The sequence below is a fragment of the Lotus japonicus genome, chromosome 6 (assembly GCF_012489685.1).
Source record: "Lotus japonicus ecotype B-129 chromosome 6, LjGifu_v1.2".
NCBI classification, from domain to species: domain Eukaryota; kingdom Viridiplantae; phylum Streptophyta; class Magnoliopsida; order Fabales; family Fabaceae; genus Lotus; species Lotus japonicus.
Window position 1 is genome coordinate 54,903,760 of NC_080046.1, and position 18,690 is coordinate 54,922,449.

Genomic DNA, 18,690 nt, shown 5'->3' on the forward strand with positions numbered 1-18,690 from the left:
TATAAAAAGAACCAATGTTTATGCCAGTGTTTTAAGACTCGGCTCGGTGGTCGACTCGGCCGAGGTACTGAGTCACTGAGTCACTGGTCGGACAGTGAGTCAATGGGCGGACTGCTTGACTCAGTCTATATTAAAATATTCATTGTAATGTAAATTTAAGTGATATATTTTTAAAACGTTCATAATCAAATAGCATCATGGTTCAGTGGTAAATGTATTCCATTATTTCCTACAGGTCCCGTCTTCGACTCCTCCTCTAACCAGATTTTAAGTATTATTTCACGTTTTTTTGTCTACTTTATCATGTTGTTAGCAGAATTCAAATGAAAAAGGCCCACTGTAACAAAAACATTGTTGTTAACATACTTTAAAAAAATAATGAAAGGCCCACTGTATTAAAATAATTATTACCAGCTCCACTCTAGTCTAATTGGGCCTCCCATGCATGACCCATTAAATGAAGATTTAAAAAAATTATTAAAAAAAAGGGGAGACTCACCGGTCTGACAAAAAACCGGCCGAGTCACAGGTTCAATCGTTGAACCGGCCGAGTCAAACCGGTTCCCACCGAGTTGCTTGCATAACCGATCTGATTAGAGGCTCGGACCGGTCAGGTGGCCGAGTCCCGGTCCAACCGGTCGGACCGGCCGGTCCGAGCCGAGTTTTAAAACTATGGTTTACGCTCACTTGATTTTTATATTAAGGAATGGAAGAAGTACTGCTATTTTCCATATATTTCCAAACATCAAGTTGATACTTACAAAAATTACTAAATAGTAAATACACTCAATTTGATTCTTATATTAAGATGAGAATAAATAATCATAAATAAGTTCTTATAAACATTCATGAATTAAATATAAACATTAGGATGCATATCTTCATATTTATAAGGGTTAACTATCAGATTGGTCCCTGTCTTTGTCTCGCCGTCTGAAGTAAGTCCCTCCCCGGAAAATTTATTGTAAATGATCCTCGTGTTTGAAAAACTTTTGGAGCGAATCCTCGCCGGAGGGCGGAGCTCCGGCGAGTGCTTAAATGGCATGCTGACTGTGTTAAGTCAGCTGATGTGGATCTTAAAAAAAATTAAAAAATTAAAAATAAATACCAAGTCAGAATATTGGACCAAATTAACAAAAATAATCCTAAATTAATTAACAAAATCAATTCATTCCTAATTAATTTCAATTCCCCAAATTAACCCAACTTTCCAATCATTCCAATCAAATTGGGTTCATATTCTGCAACCCAAATCCTCTTCTCCTCCTCAAATTAGGGTTCTATCCACCAAACACGACCACCAACCCCAACAGCCACCACCATCCAGATCATGTTCTTCTTCTCCATCCTCTCTTCTTCTTCACCATCACCACTGGAACGTAGCAGAAGTACACACACCGGAACGACCCAGTGGATCCGAATCTGAGTGCGCAGAGGACGAAGGAAGAAAATGAGAGGGAGAGGCTGGGTGCGACGCTCGCATCCTCGCGGCTTAGATCGCCACCGCCAACGGCGATGAAGATGACGGTGATGATTAACATCGTGAACGACGACGGCGGCGAAGATCTCTTCCTCTTTCACCGACGGCGACGAAGATCTCTTCATGTCCTCTTGATTTCTTCATCTCCTGTCGATTTCTTCCTGCTCGCACCGTGACAGAGTCATCAACCTCTTTCTCTGCCTTCGATTCTCAGCAACACCAAGGGGGATTTGCAGGTTTGGGTTCCAGATTGGTGGTAGTTGGGGGGTTTGGTTGGATATGGGGGAGGGTGGATCTGTGGTGGTTGTTTGGGCTAGGTTCGAAGGTGGTTTTGTTTGGATTCGAAGGTGACTTTGTTTGGGTGGTTGTTTGGATTCACAGCAACACCAAGGTATGGTTTTTGTTCAAATCTTGGTTTGAAGATGGTTTTTGTTGCTGAGTCTGGATTCTTGGCCACCAAAGCACTTCTGGGTTCTCCTGGGTTTTTCTGGATAATAATCTTACAGTAGCCCTTTACAGCAACACCATGACTGGAAGATTATGATCCAAAATTCCGTCGGTGTAGTAATCTTGCTGATTTTGGTTTGGCTTCTCCCAAGAGTCCAAGACAGATTCTGTTTTTGGAACGAAACATGACAGAATTGTTGGTGCAAACAATGTGCCCTTACGTGTAGGTTGCTTTGACAACAAATCGGTGTTCATCTCTTGTTACAGTCACACTTTACCTTTCATGTTAGATTTTCTTTTTACCCCTTGTTGGGTTTCATTCTAAGCTACTTCTGGGTTCTCCTGGGTTTCTTTTTCCTGTTTTCTGGATTTTAATTATATCTTGACTCTGGTTATGATGATGAAGACCATGGGAAATTAGATATGGTATTTTTGGGATTTTAATTTGTTTATTGTTGGGGTTATAATTTTTTGAAGATGATGAAGAAAATGAAGATGAGATCAATGTGAAAACATTTAACGAAGAACATGATGTTGAAGAAGATTCATGCTGATGAAGATGAATTTATATTTTTTTAATTGAATTTAGATTAAAATATTTTTTTTATTTTTGTTAAATAATTAAAATTTCTGACCTGTTATTTTTTTTAATTTTTTTAAAATCCACGTCAGCTGACTTAACACAGTCAGCATGTCATTTAAGCACTCGCCGGAGCTCCGTCCTCCGGTGAGGATCCGCTCCAAAAGTTTTTCAAACACGAGGACCATTTACAATAAATTTTCCGGGGAGGGACTTACCTCAGACGGCGAGACAAAGACAGGGACCAATCTGATAGTTAACCCTATTTATAATGTCATTTTTTGTGTTTGACAAAAAAAAATCATTCATTGTGGAATTTATGGAACATTAACTATAATTTCCTTTATTGTGGAATTTATGGAGCATTGACTATGAAGTCATTTATTGTATTATACTTCCTTCATTCCACAGTCCCTATTTGTAAGACATACCTAATTTTTTAGAATTAAAAAAAGTTACTACTAGCAATAAAATTGTGAAAACAATATTAACTTTCTTATATTACCCACGATTCTCTCTCCAAGTTAAAAATGTTTTTCAAATTTTATATCTTTTCTTATTAAATATAAGGATAAATATGAGAAAAAATAATTATTGCTTCAACATATTGGTGGTGTTACTAGTTACACCCCAAAAACAATACCGAAAGGCTCAGCCCCGGCACATTACCTCAAAAATAATTATTGCTCCCAGAACCGCCGCAAAATACTTATTTTTTTGTAGTGCTTTGGGCTCGAGTTCCGAGCCCTTCCAAAACCAAACATGCTCATAATCCAAAAGAAGTTTAATATTTGAAAAAAAGAGAAATTGATCAAATATTGTTGACAATTATTTTTACATTGAAAATATAATTATGCTTTCTAGGGACATTTTCTTCCCCAACTCAGGTTTAAAGCTAAATAGTTGAACAAAAATGAAGAGAGTGATGAGAAACGGAGAAAGATACGGGAAATAATTTGTGCTAGTTGTTTTTTTTATTGACTGAGTTTAAAGATGAAATCCGAAACAATAACTACTCATGATCGTGAGCAGAGAAATTGACAAACGCAAAGGTTTCTGAGGCAATACCCAGCACTATCGGCTCCGACCGTAGCCACACAGTTTGAATCGCAAAAAATTTGATCAGGACTGCAGCGTCCGAACACAAGTTGGCATAACTGCCCTAGTGGGGGAGAATCACATTTGTAAAAACAGGTGCACACGTTGTTATAAACATACGGTTTTGTAAGTTCTCCATAGGAATCACACCTCGCAGTACAATTTGCAATTGGTTCGTTCTCTTCACATGTGAAAATTTTTGAGCATCTTCCAGGTTTCCTCGCCACCACACCTTCCACCACTGTCAATTGCACTGTAAAAAGAAGGAAGAGATTAGTGATAACGTCTCATATCATTTGTACTTTAACTCATATCGATCATAATAAGAGACTTACCTATTGTAATCAAAACTAGGAAGACAAAAGAATGAAATGAGTTTAAGGTGCGATCTGCCATCAGAGAAATCTTTTAGCTTGAGTTTATCAATCTTCTCTCGAATTGGATTCTTAGTTCACTTTTTATGTTCTACTTATAGGTTCATAAAAAGTTGACTAACATTAATTTTTGGGATAGAAATAGTTGTGTATCCTATATTCTTATATTATACTCCCTCCGTTCCAAAACTATTGTAGTTTTAGCTTTTTTTGTTTTGTTCCAAAACCATTGTTGTTTTACATATTCAAAGCATTTTATCTCATTATCTTTCACTCATGCCCTCATTTAATATTGTATCTCCCAAGTATCACCTCTTATTTCCACCAATCACAATTCTCACTAATTAGTTGACCAATATTTTCATTCTCTCTCTTTCATATAACTCATATTAAATAAGGGTGTTTCAGTCAAATTATAACATTAATTAATGAACTCTTAAACTTTGTGAAAAAACTAAAACTACAATAGTTTTGGAACGGAGGGAGTAAACTATTTCCAAAAATAAAAAGACATAACTTCGACAAGTGTCGCCTTCTTCTTCTATGTTTTTTTTCATAAATTTTCTCTCTCATACTGTAATTAATAGGTAGATAATGTCATATTTATATTTTCTGATTTTTTTTAGTAATTTATCACTTTTGAAAATAATTAATATTGTATTTAATAGTTATTAATAACATTAGAATAACTACTACCTCTGTTCCTTATTAACTGTCCACTTTGAAGAAAAAAAATTGTTCCTATATATCTATCCACTTAGAGTTTCAAAAGAGCATTAAATAATGTTTTTCAAAGAAATGTCCTTACAGAAACAATAAATGAGGAAAGATAAAAATACATTTTAAAGAGTGAAATAGGAAAACAAATAATATTTTCATGAATATTAACGAAATTAATTGCACTCCTTAATATGTGTGTTTCTTCTCTTCCTCATGAATAATTAAATAGGAACGAAGGTAGTAATAAAAGTCAATTGTGAGTTTTTTCAAAAATGACTACTGTATTAGTTTTTTTTTTTTTGATGCTACAGAACAAAGAAACAAAGAAAACAACACAACAGAAAGCGAAAACCCCTACGGCCTAATCACCACATGGCCCATGGCATCTAGCAGCATCCATCCCAGGGAGGGGGTCCTGGAGTATAGTGAGGTTTGAGTCCTGGCGCGCACCCGCTTTCGCCAAAAAATCAGCACACGAATTGCCCTCTCGCAAAACATGCTCAACCCGCAAGACCCAATCACGCCTCAACAACTCAACAATGTTGCCAATCAGAACTGCATAAACATGGTGATGAGAAGGAGGAGAACGCACCAAAGAAACAGCTAACAAGGAGTCAGAAAAACACACGACTCGGCGATGCCCCAAGGACCAAGCAAGCGTGAGCCCATGAAACATGGCCAGTAACTCCATATGCAGGACTGATTCTTGACCTCGAAAACCCAGAAAGCCTTAGAGCCAAGTTCCACTAGGATCACGCAGGCAACCCCCAAAGCCAGAGCGCACCGGATCACCAAGGGAACTACCATCACAATTAATAGCAATCTCCGAAGGCCCCGGCGGTGTCCAAGACACCAATCTAGGATGGAAAACACGCGGAGTGGACGACCAAGCATGCAACATCAACGCTTTATGATCAAGAATGGCACGCACAAGCTGATCATCAGGAACAATAGACTGATCAAACAAAGCTTTATTCCTCGCTGTCCAGAGCGCCCAAATGGTAGCCATGGCTGTGACCGGCTCTTCACGGAGCACATGCTTAAACCAATCCCAAGTCTCCACCACGCTGAAGGAAGCATGCCGAGGAGAGAGCCCAATCCTGAACCAGATTCTACGAGCAAACCAACAGTCCCGGAGGCAATGCAGCACCGTCTCCGGATACAGGTTACAGCGCGAACACACCGTCGAAGCCGCCATTTGCCGATGGAAACGGAGGTGATTCACAGGCAACACGTTATGACAACCCAACCAGATAAGGAAGAGAATCTTAAAAGGCCCCTTAAGTCGCCAAATCCAACCCCAATCAGGCTTGGGAGGAAGGTGCAACTCGTCATGTCTCGCCTGGAGCAGCCAGTGGTAACCAGAAGTAGCGGAATAAATCCCAGACGAATCTAAGTTCCAAACCATACAGTCAGGCACCCGCTCATTAAGCAAACAATCACGCCCATGAATCAAATCAACAATATCTCCAGGAAGCCCAGTATACAACCTGGAAAAATTCCAAGTTCCCTCATGAACCACATCCCTCACAGTAAGTTGCAAGTCATGGATATCCACCACAGGGACCAGATCACAAAGTTTAAAATTTCCAAGCCACTCATCATCAAGGTAGTCAAATCGAGATAGGTATCGTGTATCGCTATACCCTAATTCCGTGTCGCGTATCGTATCGTAACGTGTATCGTAAGATACAGACACAAAAAAAATTAAGTCATAAATTAAATAATATACTAATATATCATCTAAATATAGTTCAAAATAATCAAAGATCCAAGTCATAAGTAGAAAAATAGTCTCACAAAGTTCAAGTTCAACCTAATTCCAAGCCATAAGCCAAACTAAAGTACTAAACATCATAGAGATGAAATTAAATGCCCACTCCCTAATTCCAAGCCATTAAAAGGATGCTGAAGTTGAACGTGAAACATGAAAGTGCTGCTGAAGTTGAACGTGAAAGGGTGAAAGAATCAAAGAAAACATCACTTTTAGGGAAATTTACTAATCTTTAATGAAATTAAATTCCCACTCCCTAATTTCTAGGAGAGTCAGATGAAACGACATTTGAAAAACTGTTTTTGTATCGTATCGGGATACGTATCGTGCGATACTCATGCGATATGTGCGATACAGGTCACGATACGAACACAAAAAGATACGTACATGGGATACGTATCGTTTGGTTGATTTTCGTATCGTATCGGGATACGTATCGTGCGATACGCACGATACTGACTACCATGCTCATCATACCACAAGGAAGAGCTGCTGCTGCCCAGCTTAAAGGAAAAACCATCCATGAGAACGTCTCTAGCTTTCAAGATAGCCTGGCAAACCGTGGAGCCAAGCTTCCCTGGGGTAGAGAGAAAGTTCCCTTGCACACCATACTTTTCTCTCACCAAAGACACCCACGACTTCCCCTCTCCATTAATAATTTGCCAAACATTTTTACCAAGAAGAGCAATGTTGTGATCCCTCGCCTTACGTAAACCGAGCCCATCTTCTTTCCTAGGCTGTGCCACAGTGTTCCAATTAACCAAATGAATGCCATGGTTCCCTGTACCCTTCCAAACAAACCTCCTGATAGTCGCATCAATGTCATTGCAGACACCAGAAGGTGGAGAATCGGAGCCGTCTTAAGGAGTTGAGGCCAATTAGCTTGTGCAATGTGGCTTATAAGGTGATAACAAAAGTGTTGGTAAATCGCCTTAGACCATTGCTTACAGAACTAGTGGGTCCACTTCAAGGGAGTTTCATTCCAGGGAGGGGCACTAGGGATAACATTATCTTGGCACAAGAGGTCATTCACACCATTCACAATCACAAGAAAGGTGGTGGCTTGGTGGCGTTCAAGATTGATTTAGAGAAAGCATATGATAGGGTGAATTGGGATTTTCTTCGGGCTACTCTTTATGACTTTGGGTTCCCTCCACAGCTAGTGGCTCTGATTATGTGGGGATTCCAGGCGTCTAATATCTCTATCTTGTGGAATGGTTCGAAGCTTGAGTCCTTTGCTCCACAAAGAGGACTCAGGCAAGGAGACCCCCTCTTTCCATATTTGTTTGTCTTGTGCATGGAGAGGCTTGCTATTCAAATCCAGAAGTTGGTGGAAGATAGGAGATGGCACCCAATCCGTGTGTCGAAGGATGGGATAGGTATTTCTCATCTATTTTTTGCGGATGAGTCCTATTATTTTGTCAAGCCACTGAGGAGCAAGTTCAGCTTGTATCGGAAACACTCAATGACTTCTGTGAAGCATCCGGTATGCGAGTTAACTTAGAGAAATCCCGTATATTTTGCTCAACAAATGTGGACCAAGGGAAACAAAGGCGCCTCTCTTCTATTTTTGGCATGAGCAGAGCTGGGAATCTTGGGAAATACTTAGGAATACCTCTTCTCCAAGGGAGGGTCAAGCGGGACCACTTTGCATTCATCATAGAGAAGGTGAACTCTAGACTAGCTTCATGGAAGAGCAAGCTGCTTAACAAAGCAGGACGGCTGTGCTTGGCTAAATCTGTTCTATCTTCGTTTCCTGTGTACACCATGCAAGCACTTTGGCTCCCAGAAGCAGTATGCAACCATGTGGACAAGATGGTTAGAAATTGCATTTGCTCGAAGGGAGATAATCACAGAAGTTGGAACCTTGTAGCTTGGGATGATATCACGCAACCAAGAGACAAAGGTGGCCTGGGACTTAGGCGTGCAAGGGAGAATAACGAAGCAATGCTAGGGAAAATGGTACAGAGTCTGTTGCAGGAGAAAGAGACCTTATGGGTGCGAGTCATGTCAGAGAAATAATTGCAGAATGCCTCAATTTTGCAGACACAGCATAAACGAGGGGAGTCGTATATGTGGCGGGGAATAGTCAAGGCAAGAGACGCGGTGGCAAGGGGGTTTCACCCTCGCTTGGGGACTGGTAACTCATCCCTTTGGTACAACAACTGGTTGGGTACAAGGATGATAGCGCAACGAATTCCATTTGTTCATATCACAGACACAAACTTATGCGTGGCAGATTTGTGGCGGCACGGAGGATGGGACTTTAACCAGTTATATACTCAATTGCCTGATGAGATTAAGCATGAAATCAGCATAGTGCAGATTCCGCAGCAACCAGTTGGAGTCGATAAGATTTTGTGGCATGAAGAGAATGATGGTAAGTATACTTGATGAGCAATATTTTACCCATTTTACATAGCCTTAATTTGCCATTATTAATGATTATTCGTAATTAATTGACCTTGCTTGACAGTGATTTATATTATTTGGTCTAATTACGTTTATTCTTATTTTCAGGTCTTATTTGACATCAAGGGCATTTTGGAGATTTGTGGAATGAAGATTTAATTGTGCTGGAGTGAAGATTGTATTTTAGGAAATATTAGGATTTAATTTCGGAATAAATTAAGTTTGATATCTTTAAGATTCAAACTTATTTAGGTTGTTATTTTAAAACTCTATCTTTAGGATTTGTTAGGATTTATTGTTATCTTTTAGGATTTGATTTTGATTAGGATTTGTGATCTCAGCTCTTATTTAAGGGTTTATGCTGAGAGAAACAATTACCTTTTGCCTTCTGCTTTTATTTAATATAATTTCGTTTTTCAGTAATTATTAGAGCTCTGCTAGGGTTTATGCTTTTATTCCCTGCTTCCTCCAAATTAATTGCTGTATTCGCCCCATCCATGGAAGGCTAATTCCCTTCGAACGAATTCCTTTGCAAAGTATATCGCGCTCTTGAGGTATAGTGCTTAATAGAATTCGCCTGATTAGTTTTCTTCATCTCTACTTCTGGCTTAGGTTTGCTTAATTCCTTATGTTCACGAAATAGAAGATGATGTATGTTCGCTTAGTTCATATTAGGGCGTAAACGATTCTTAATCGCTTAGTTTAGAAATTTGTGAATTAGTTATCGCTTAGTTAATTAATTCTCACGAACTAGGAAACTAATAACAAGAATTGATCTTTAGATACCCGTGATTGAGCAGCGATATACTGAACAAAGGGATTCGTCCGTCTTTACTTGATTTTATTAATCTGTTTTACTTTTTGCTAGTCCTTGAAACTGAATCACAACCCCCCCTGAGTGTGTGCGTTTGTGCGTTTTTAATATTGAGTCTTTGTTGAAACGATAATCCTTGGGAAACGACCTAGGAGTCACTTCCTAGTTACTACAGTTTTCTAAATTAATTATTTGTATCGGGTACGGCCTCGATCAATACTCCTGCTTCTGCCTACACCATGCTCACAGAGAATAATCAGCCTACGTCGAGCCTTTGGAAGTTGAACTGGCGGTGCCGTGTGCCGAAAAAGGTGCGTTTTTTCCTGTGGCTAGCAGCAAGGGAAGCGCTACCCATAAACCAACGACGACGACGATATAATTTGACAGATGATGAGACTTGCCCTACGTGTGGCGTGCCAGTGGAGGATGTGGAACACATTCTGCGTCAGTGCTCGGCGGCGCAGTGAATTTGGGGCCACTTCCGCTCGTTGGTACCGCGTGTGCAACCTTCTTTGAGCTTTAGAGCGTGGCTGGTGGGACACCTCCAGCACGCCGACCATGCTGCCTCGTGTGCTATCCTGTGGCTCCTCTGGACCTGGCGGAACAACAAAGTTTTCGAAGCCCAACATTGGCCGATCGAGGTAGTGCTGCGGAAAATCCAAATAGCGGTGGTGGAATTCCAGAGGTGGGGCAGATTGAAGCACACCACGTCCAACGAGCAACAAGGGAATGATGCTCTAGAAGCCGGAATGGTAGAGTTGTGCACGGATGGTAGCAGGCCACATGACTCTCATGAGATTGGTGGGGGAGGAGTGTTGAGGGATAGAGATGGCAGGTGGCTGACGGGGTTTGCAGCGTTCTGGGGGGTTGGGGATGTGCTCATGTCGGAGTTACGTGCCCTCCATGAGGGATTGAAGCTCGTTTGGGATCTTGGGTATCGTAGGGTGGTTTGTCGATCGGATTGCATGGAGCTAGTTGGCTTGGTGACGGGCGTGCAGGAGGTTGACCAGTATTGGCAACGAGATTTGATCCAGCAAGTTCGTGAGCTTATTCGTGGTAATTGAGAGGTCACAGTTTCGCATATCTCTCGCGACGGGAATGCAGTAGCTGATGCTTTAGCTAAAACTGCTACTAGACTCCGCTGTCAATGGAAGGTGTGGCACCTACCTCCGCCTGATATTGTGCCCTTGCTGTGTCAGGATATTCTTCTTTAGCTTTGTTTAGTTTCCGTTTATTACCAAAAAAAAAGAGTACTCTTATTCCATCCGTGCATTGCGTGAGATCAAGTTTTAAGACGCACTTCAAATAAAAATTGAATCTGTTAGAATATAATATAAAATCATTCATGTGGTCATTAAGTTTTTTGGATGAGTGGTTACTTGACATGGTATCAAAGCCTCTATGGCGGAGAAGTCTGGAGTTCGATCCTTACTCCGCTCATTTTCTAATTAAAAAGTTGAATTTAATTAAGCACATGATAGGCGAGACTATGCATTTATCCACACTTCAAATCCAAAGAATTCTAACGTGAGGAGGCGTGTTAGAATTTAATATAAAACTATTTACTCCAACCCCAATAATAATGCACAATAACTAAAACTACAAAAATACATTTTACTTTTTACAACTCCCAATAATCTACATCATCTACAGCATTTTATTAATTTTTACTCCAACCCAACAACTTTTAAAAGTTTATATAAAAAATTATTTTTATTAATTGCAAGTTTTATTTAAACCTTTTACATTAAACAATAATAAATACAAACACATTTTTCATGACTAAATTGAATATCTACTCTTACATAACCTCACTAGTCATGTTGGAATTAAAAATATGCTCCAATAATAATAAATATTGGTGAGAGTATGTATTAGTAGTAATAACGTACTGACATGTTGGTCTGGCAGCAGCAAGCAATCCAACAACACACAAAGGTAAGGCTGAAATGGGCAACTTTTTAAAACTAAAATTACATCGTATTTACAAATTATTCTAATTCTAAAACTAAAATTATATAAGTAATCAATTGATTATAACTTAGTAGTTGCCAGTGATAAATTATAATAATTAATTAAACTTCACACAAATTATTAGCGTTGTTTATGTTTTGCTTATTAAAAAATGAATTGTTTATGTTTTCAAAATAGGACTATTTCTAAATTATAAAAGTTATCTAAGTAATGAAATAGTTATAAGTATTTAAATAGGCTTATTTCTAAGTTGTTAGTCGGTGCCTCTTGTGGCCGACTCACAATCTTCAAGTAGGCTGGGCTTTTTATGACTATGGGTCTGTTATGTAATTGAGTACTGGATTTCATGGAACCCCATGTAATATGGTCCATGACCTTTATGATTATATATATCATTTGAACTTTCAAAAAAAGTAAGTAATAATAGATGATAAGGGAAAATCATTTTTCGATGTAAAAAAAATATAAGATGATTTATCTTATGAGAAAAGGGTTCTTATGTGCGAATGATAAAAATAAATCATGACAATGAAATCTAATCATTAATAATCACGATTAAAATATTTAGCCATACATTTTTCGGTGGTCACATTCATGACCATTAAATATCGTTTAATATTAACCATCAATGATTAGATCTATTTATTATAATTTATACATATCATTCATCTCTATAAATTAATATATTAAAAGTTATAAAAATTATAAATATGGAAACTTTTTTAATTTAGGATGTGGGTGAAAATGGAATAGAAAATTGTTATTTGATCTGGTTGGGTTTTAACTCAGTCTCCCCGTCAGGATAAGTTCTTATCGATGATGTACAAAATATGATAAAGACAAGATTTCGTTATCCTATCATGCAGACAAAACAAATAATAAATCAAAGTAAAATTATGTTATCTTATCTTATCGAATATCTTTATCCCGCTTATTTCCCCACATCAATTAGGTTTTTGGGGAAACATAATACTCACTTAATTGTGAAATTTTTGGACAGTCGACTGGTTCGATGTTGGGCTTGTCCACCTGGGCCTTCCATAATGTATACTAGTGATTCAAACTTGTGTTCTTATCCTCACATCTTAATAATATATAAAGTTCATCCACCAAAGTGGGCCATAATGCTTTCTAATTTTCACATGTCATGTTTTTATTGGGTGTTTTCATTGAATTTCCACATGTCTATTTTTCATTGGTCAAAATCCTTAATTTTTGATTGGTCGACATTAATTACAACATTAAGCAATAAATAAGTAAATACATAAATCAAACAATTTGAAATTTGGTCGACATTAATTGGCCAGTAAACATTTCTTTTGATTGTTTGACTATTTCAAGCATTGAATGTCGATTACATTTTAAAAAAAAATTAATTTACGTTGCAATTAAGCTAAACAATAAACTTGATTTCTTTTGAAACAATTAAGCCAAACTTGATTTACGTTGAAATTGAACGGTTTTTTAAATTAATCAATGAATTAATTAATAAATTGTTTCAATTCCAGCTTGTTTTCAAATGGAATCCGTTAATTACATTAATTAAAATTTAAAATTAATATTCCATATAATTTTTATAACAATCTTCTCAGCTAGCAATTTCACTCTCTGGAGCCCTGATTTAACAACCACGCAATTTCACTCTCTTGCGGTGTCTCCGATTACAGTTCAGGTATAATTTGGAGTCAATCGGATCTCCTCATATTTTCAATGCTGAAAAGATTTTTGATTTGTCTTAATATGAGCTATTGCATCATTGAGTAGGTGTTAGTAGTCGAGAACCGAGCATGAGACTACGACGAGATGTGGTTCTCTGTATCAAGGTCCTTTTATGATACTTTATCCAATGCAGTGCAATGCACACCAGCTGTATGATAAAATGCTTCCCAGGTTACACCCTCTTCTTTGTTTCAAAAATTATATATTTTTTCGTTGATTGTTCCAGGTTATTGATTTTTATGCTCAAGACTGATCAATCCAGTTATGCTTTTTCGTTGATTTTCTTTTGGTACAGGTTATTGATTAAGAGATTGATGAGGTTAGTAATGATTATAGAATAACTAGCCGTTTATGTTAAAAAAATATTCATTGATTCTTTGGAGCTGCCCACATGAGATGAAATATCGATTTCCTAACGACAATTTATTTGATTATTTTACCATTGATCCTCATGTTGGATTTGTGTCATCTTTGTTCGTTATATGTAGTGAAATTACTTGGAAGCTTGAGAGCTTTTACAGAGGTAGAAAATGGTGATGTTAATGTAGAGTTTAGAGAGAATCCAGAGTGGGAGTATTTGCTTCCACAAGGGAGCTATCCCTCATTAGAAGAGGAATATTGTGTAATTTATTTTAAGCTTCTCAGTTCTCAGTTGAATAGAGCCTTATAAGTTTCATTATTTTAACCTTTTGAAATGTTTCAATTTTGTATCGGATAATAGTTTTTTTTGGACAGAGGGAAGGGACTTTGGAAAGAGGGGTGGGAAGATTAAGAATTTCAGCTACTTAATATTTGCTATGATATTTGCATCAACATTCCACTATTATAGTCCGATTATATATATATATATATATATATATATTTTGTCAACTGGATCAGTTTTTCAGTCTATTGTAAATCACTTTTTATGTTTAATTTGTTTCCAAGCCAATTTAGTCCAGAAAATTAATCCATCTGTTTGCCATTGTCGCAGGTTGATGATTCCACAAGGGAGTACAAGGTATGGAATGGAGGCTTTAAGATTTGTTGCAAGAATTCCTTGATAAAGTTCAATTAACTTCTATCTAGAGTTGTTCAACTAAATATGGCTAATAAATTATTAGATGATCCTTGCATCAAGAGAAGTGAGTTACAGCCACAAGCCATGTGTGGGGATCCTTTATATTTCTAGCTACCGAATAGGGTTCTTGACCACAATGAGGAAGGAGTTACATTGGCATTGGCAAGTTCTGAAGAATTCCCAAAAAATTGGTAAAAAATGTGTTGAAGGTGGAAAAGTGCCAAAACTTAGAGTGATGTATCATTCAACAGAGGAAGATGGATCAGGGATCGGAAAGACAATAAAAGCATAATTGGGTGATATTCAGAGTATTGAATATTTGCAAGAGTATCTACAGAACAATGACATTAATTCAATCTCTGTGAATACTTTAGGAGCCAAAGAAGTTTTATTAGAGTTTGCAATTTAATATGAAATGTATGTTCTGTAAATTGAAGTGCGTAGTTTCTAGTGGATTTAATAAATATATGATTAATTTATATGAAGCTTAGGAAGGTTTTTTTTTTGGGTAAGCAATTGATTTATTAAAAGGCACTAAGGGGTGAAACCCAGTACAAGGACAAAACAAGCAACACTACAAAACTGCACAGGAACGAAAAAAAGCAAAGCAAGAAGGTCAAGAGAAATAAAACAAAGACATTTACAGAGGACAACAGAAAGAAACACATGACTATCTAACAATTCATCCCTCAACAGAAAATTGAAGCACTTCAGATCATAGATTTAAGGCAAATAACAGGTTACATTAGCCATTCATACGTTGAGAAATGGAAGCCCTTTGTCTTGCTAGTAAGCCAACACCATGCTCTAATTTGGGCACCTTCCAGCAAATCTGAACCTTCTCGCATCGCAACTCCATTAAAAACCACCTGATTTTGATGCATCCACAGGGTCCATGCAATTGCGAACCACACAACTTGAAGCATCAGATTCTGCTGTGAGTTCAAATAATCAAACTAGTATTAGAGTGTTGCATCAGATGTGAGCTGCAATCCTTCGGGAGTACGGTAAGCCACCTATAGCATCTCATCCAAACTTCTGCAGCTATCAGACACGCAATCAGTAAATGGTCTAGAGTTTCTTCAACCTGAAGACATATTGGACAGCGAGCATCATCTGCTGCATAGTGATAACCTTCCTCTTTCGCAAGTTGTCCCTTGAAAATAGCTGATTTAACATTTTTTTCCACAAGAACACAGAAATGTTCAAAGGAAGACGAGGTCCCCAAACAGAGAGGAAAACTGGATCCACAGCACCAGCGAGAGGATTCTGTAATAATTTGTAAGTTGATCAGACCGTGTACCGGCCTTCCAACTCCGTTGTCTAGACCCGAGTCAGGAGTTCTCTCCAATAAAAGCACATTCCCAATTAGGTTGCTCATCTCCAACAGCAAATTTTCCTCCCTAATGCTCAAAGTTCTCCTCCACCTAAAAGACCACTCCCAAATACCTTCCACCCATTTCCCCATTTCCAAAATAGAGTTTTTTTCTACACAGAGAGATGGAAAAGTTTTCGGAAGCTAACATTTAACTAGGAACTTCCACACCACACATCCTTCCAAAAGAGAGTTAAATGCCCATTTCCTAATTTCTTACGAATGCCCTCATCAAACCAGCATAAACCCGCATCGGATTCAAAGCATAAATTGAATAAGTCCCTCCACCAAATCGAATCCCTCTTTGTAGCATTTAATTCACCTCTTGAAATTCTAATGCCATACAAGCCCAAATTACCTTGCTACAAAGATCTTTTCCCTCTCCCAACAATTTACACCTCCATTTAACCCAGAGTGCCTTATTAAAAGCCTCCCAATCCTTGATTCCGAATCCACCCTCTAGTTTGGGTTGACACACATGTTCCCACTTCACCAATGAAATCTTGTGATCTTCCTCTACACCACCCCAAAGGAAAGTCCTCATAATCCTCTTAGCTTCCCTCACCACACCCTTAGGTACTCGGAAGAAAGAGAGAAAAAATAACGGTAAAGTCATTAAGATGCTTTTTATGAGACAAATTCTACCCCCAACCGATAACATTTTCTGTTTCCAAGATGAAAGCTTCCTCCTAATCTTCTCTAGTATTGGTTGCCACATCAAAGCACGTCTAGGATTTCCCCCAATCGGAATTCCCAAATAGACAAAAGGAATATTTGCCACTCTACAATTAAGGATAAAAGCATACAACCGATGATCCTCACTAGACACATGAATACCAATACAGCAGCTCTTCATAAAATTGATTTTGAGTCCCGAAGCTAACTCAAAGCACCTGAGAATACATTTCCACGTCAACACATTCTGCAAAGAGGCCTCGCCCATCAATAAAGTGTCGTCTACAAACTATAATACTGCCATATCTACTTCACTGGATGGTCCCACCTTGAAACCAGAAAGCTTTAATTTCTTATCTCCATTGGCCTCCTAATCAAACCCGATAGACCCTCAGCCGCTATAAGAAAAAGGAAAGGTGATAAAGGATCGCCTTGGCGAACCCCTCGCCCCATAGAGAATTCCTCTCCCGGGCTATCATTAACCAACACTGATACTGAAGCTGAGGATAAAGAACAATCCACCCATCTGATCCACCTCTTACTGAAGTTCATCCTTCGCATCATATTCTCATAAAACCCCAATCTACTGTATCGTAGACTTTCTCAAAATCTACTTTGAAAAGCAACGTCGGTTTCCTCCAACCTTTAGTCGCATGGACAATCTCATTTACTACCACCACCCCATCCAACATGCTCTTGCCACCTAAAAGAACGGATTGTTTTTCATCGATCACCTTCGGGAGCACTCTTTGAGTCGTTAAGCTAGGATTTTAGATACAATCTTATAAAGACAACCGACTAAAGAGCTGGGTCTGAACTCATGGAGGCCCTGAGGGGGAAGGAAATTTCGGGATCAGAACTAAAAACGACGCATTGAAACCTCTTGGCCAAGATCCACCCGCCTAGAAATCTTCCACCACACACTTAAATATTCATCTTCAATACATCCTAGAATGAAGTTTAAATCGTCCGGTCTCGGACTTTTGTTTCCATCGCAATCTCACACTGCACCTTTTATTTCCTCCAAATCAACCCAAGAGCACATCTTACGGTTATCCTCATCTGAAATCCTACTGAAAGGCACGCCATCAAGAGTAGGTTTGTTTGATAGCTGAACTTTTAATGGGTCTCACATGTTAAAGGGCTAGATATCAAGTTATATTAGTTTTACTATTTTTAGTTTTATTTCGAGTCCGCTATTCATTTTCATGTTTTAGAAATTTCCTTTTATTAGAATGGTGCTATGACTCTCATTCCTTTTATGGTTACTAAATATGGTTACTATCTCAGTCCTAGTATAAATTATATTTTTTATGTCAATGAAACCCGAAAATTGATGAAATTGCATTTCTACTTTATTTTAGCTTAGCTTTTTAGAAATTATAGTTTGGTTAATAGAAAATTTTATTGGTACTTTCTGCCATACAATCAATTATATTAAAAGCTTAAATTGTTAGATAAGGGTGACACGAATAATTTTATGTTATTGTTGTATAATGCGCTTCATCCCGCATGAGCCCATTTGAACTTTGTTCGCACAATGAACTTATATTCAAAACTTCAAAAGCAAATGCATCTACTACAATATCTACGTTGACTTCAATTCCATCAGTTTAAATGTTTTGTCAGGCTATGGTGATTGAGAATCAGGTCACCCGTTTAATAAAATGACTTAGGAAAAATGGAAATTAAAGAAATTGTAGTTCATATTGCAAAATCAGTTTCCTCGATTTGATGCCGTTGAGCCAATTTATGGATTTGTTTGATCATGGCATTGCATGTTTTGTGTCACTTTGCCTATGGTGGTCAGTCCAACACCAGCCCTTTTTTGTTGAAAGTCCAAACACGTACCAAGCCACATATTTCGGGAATTTTATCATAAAGATTTGATATTTAATAATTAATATCGTTTTTTTTATAGGAAAATGTTAGTCGTTAAAAATATTATAGTAAATTAATCTCTTCCTCCGAGTTTGAACCCGGGACCCTTCACGCTTTATCTCACCCAACCCTTATGTCCCTAACTTTAACCACTACAGCTATATATCCTTCGAGGAGTGATAATTAATATCGTAATAATGTGAATATTTACTAATCAATGCTTTGTCGTGTCAATATTATTCTAAAGCCAATTTATATGAAAGACAAAACACAAGAAATAAATAAAAGAGATAAACAGAGACCGAAA

General features: G+C 38.0%; 2 protein-coding genes and 1 long non-coding RNA gene across 3 annotated transcripts; all 3 read left to right on the forward strand.

Annotated features, from left to right (window-relative positions):
* Positions 1–8,546: 8,546 nt before the first annotated feature.
* On the forward strand, positions 8,547–8,867 carry LOC130725592 (uncharacterized). Its single transcript, XM_057576809.1, has one exon. The coding sequence runs from the start codon at positions 8,547–8,549 to the stop codon at positions 8,865–8,867; it is 321 nt and encodes a 106-aa protein (XP_057432792.1).
* A 1,581-nt stretch (positions 8,868–10,448) lies between these two features.
* Positions 10,449–10,763, forward strand: LOC130725593 (uncharacterized). Its single transcript, XM_057576810.1, has one exon. The coding sequence runs from the start codon at positions 10,449–10,451 to the stop codon at positions 10,761–10,763; it is 315 nt and encodes a 104-aa protein (XP_057432793.1).
* A 2,465-nt stretch (positions 10,764–13,228) lies between these two features.
* Positions 13,229–14,907, forward strand: LOC130724314 (uncharacterized). The gene is made up of 4 exons (XR_009014480.1): positions 13,229–13,345; positions 13,438–13,563; positions 13,688–13,711; positions 14,366–14,907. It is a non-coding gene; the product is annotated as an uncharacterized LOC130724314 (long non-coding RNA).
* The last annotated feature ends 3,783 nt before the right edge of the window (positions 14,908–18,690 follow it).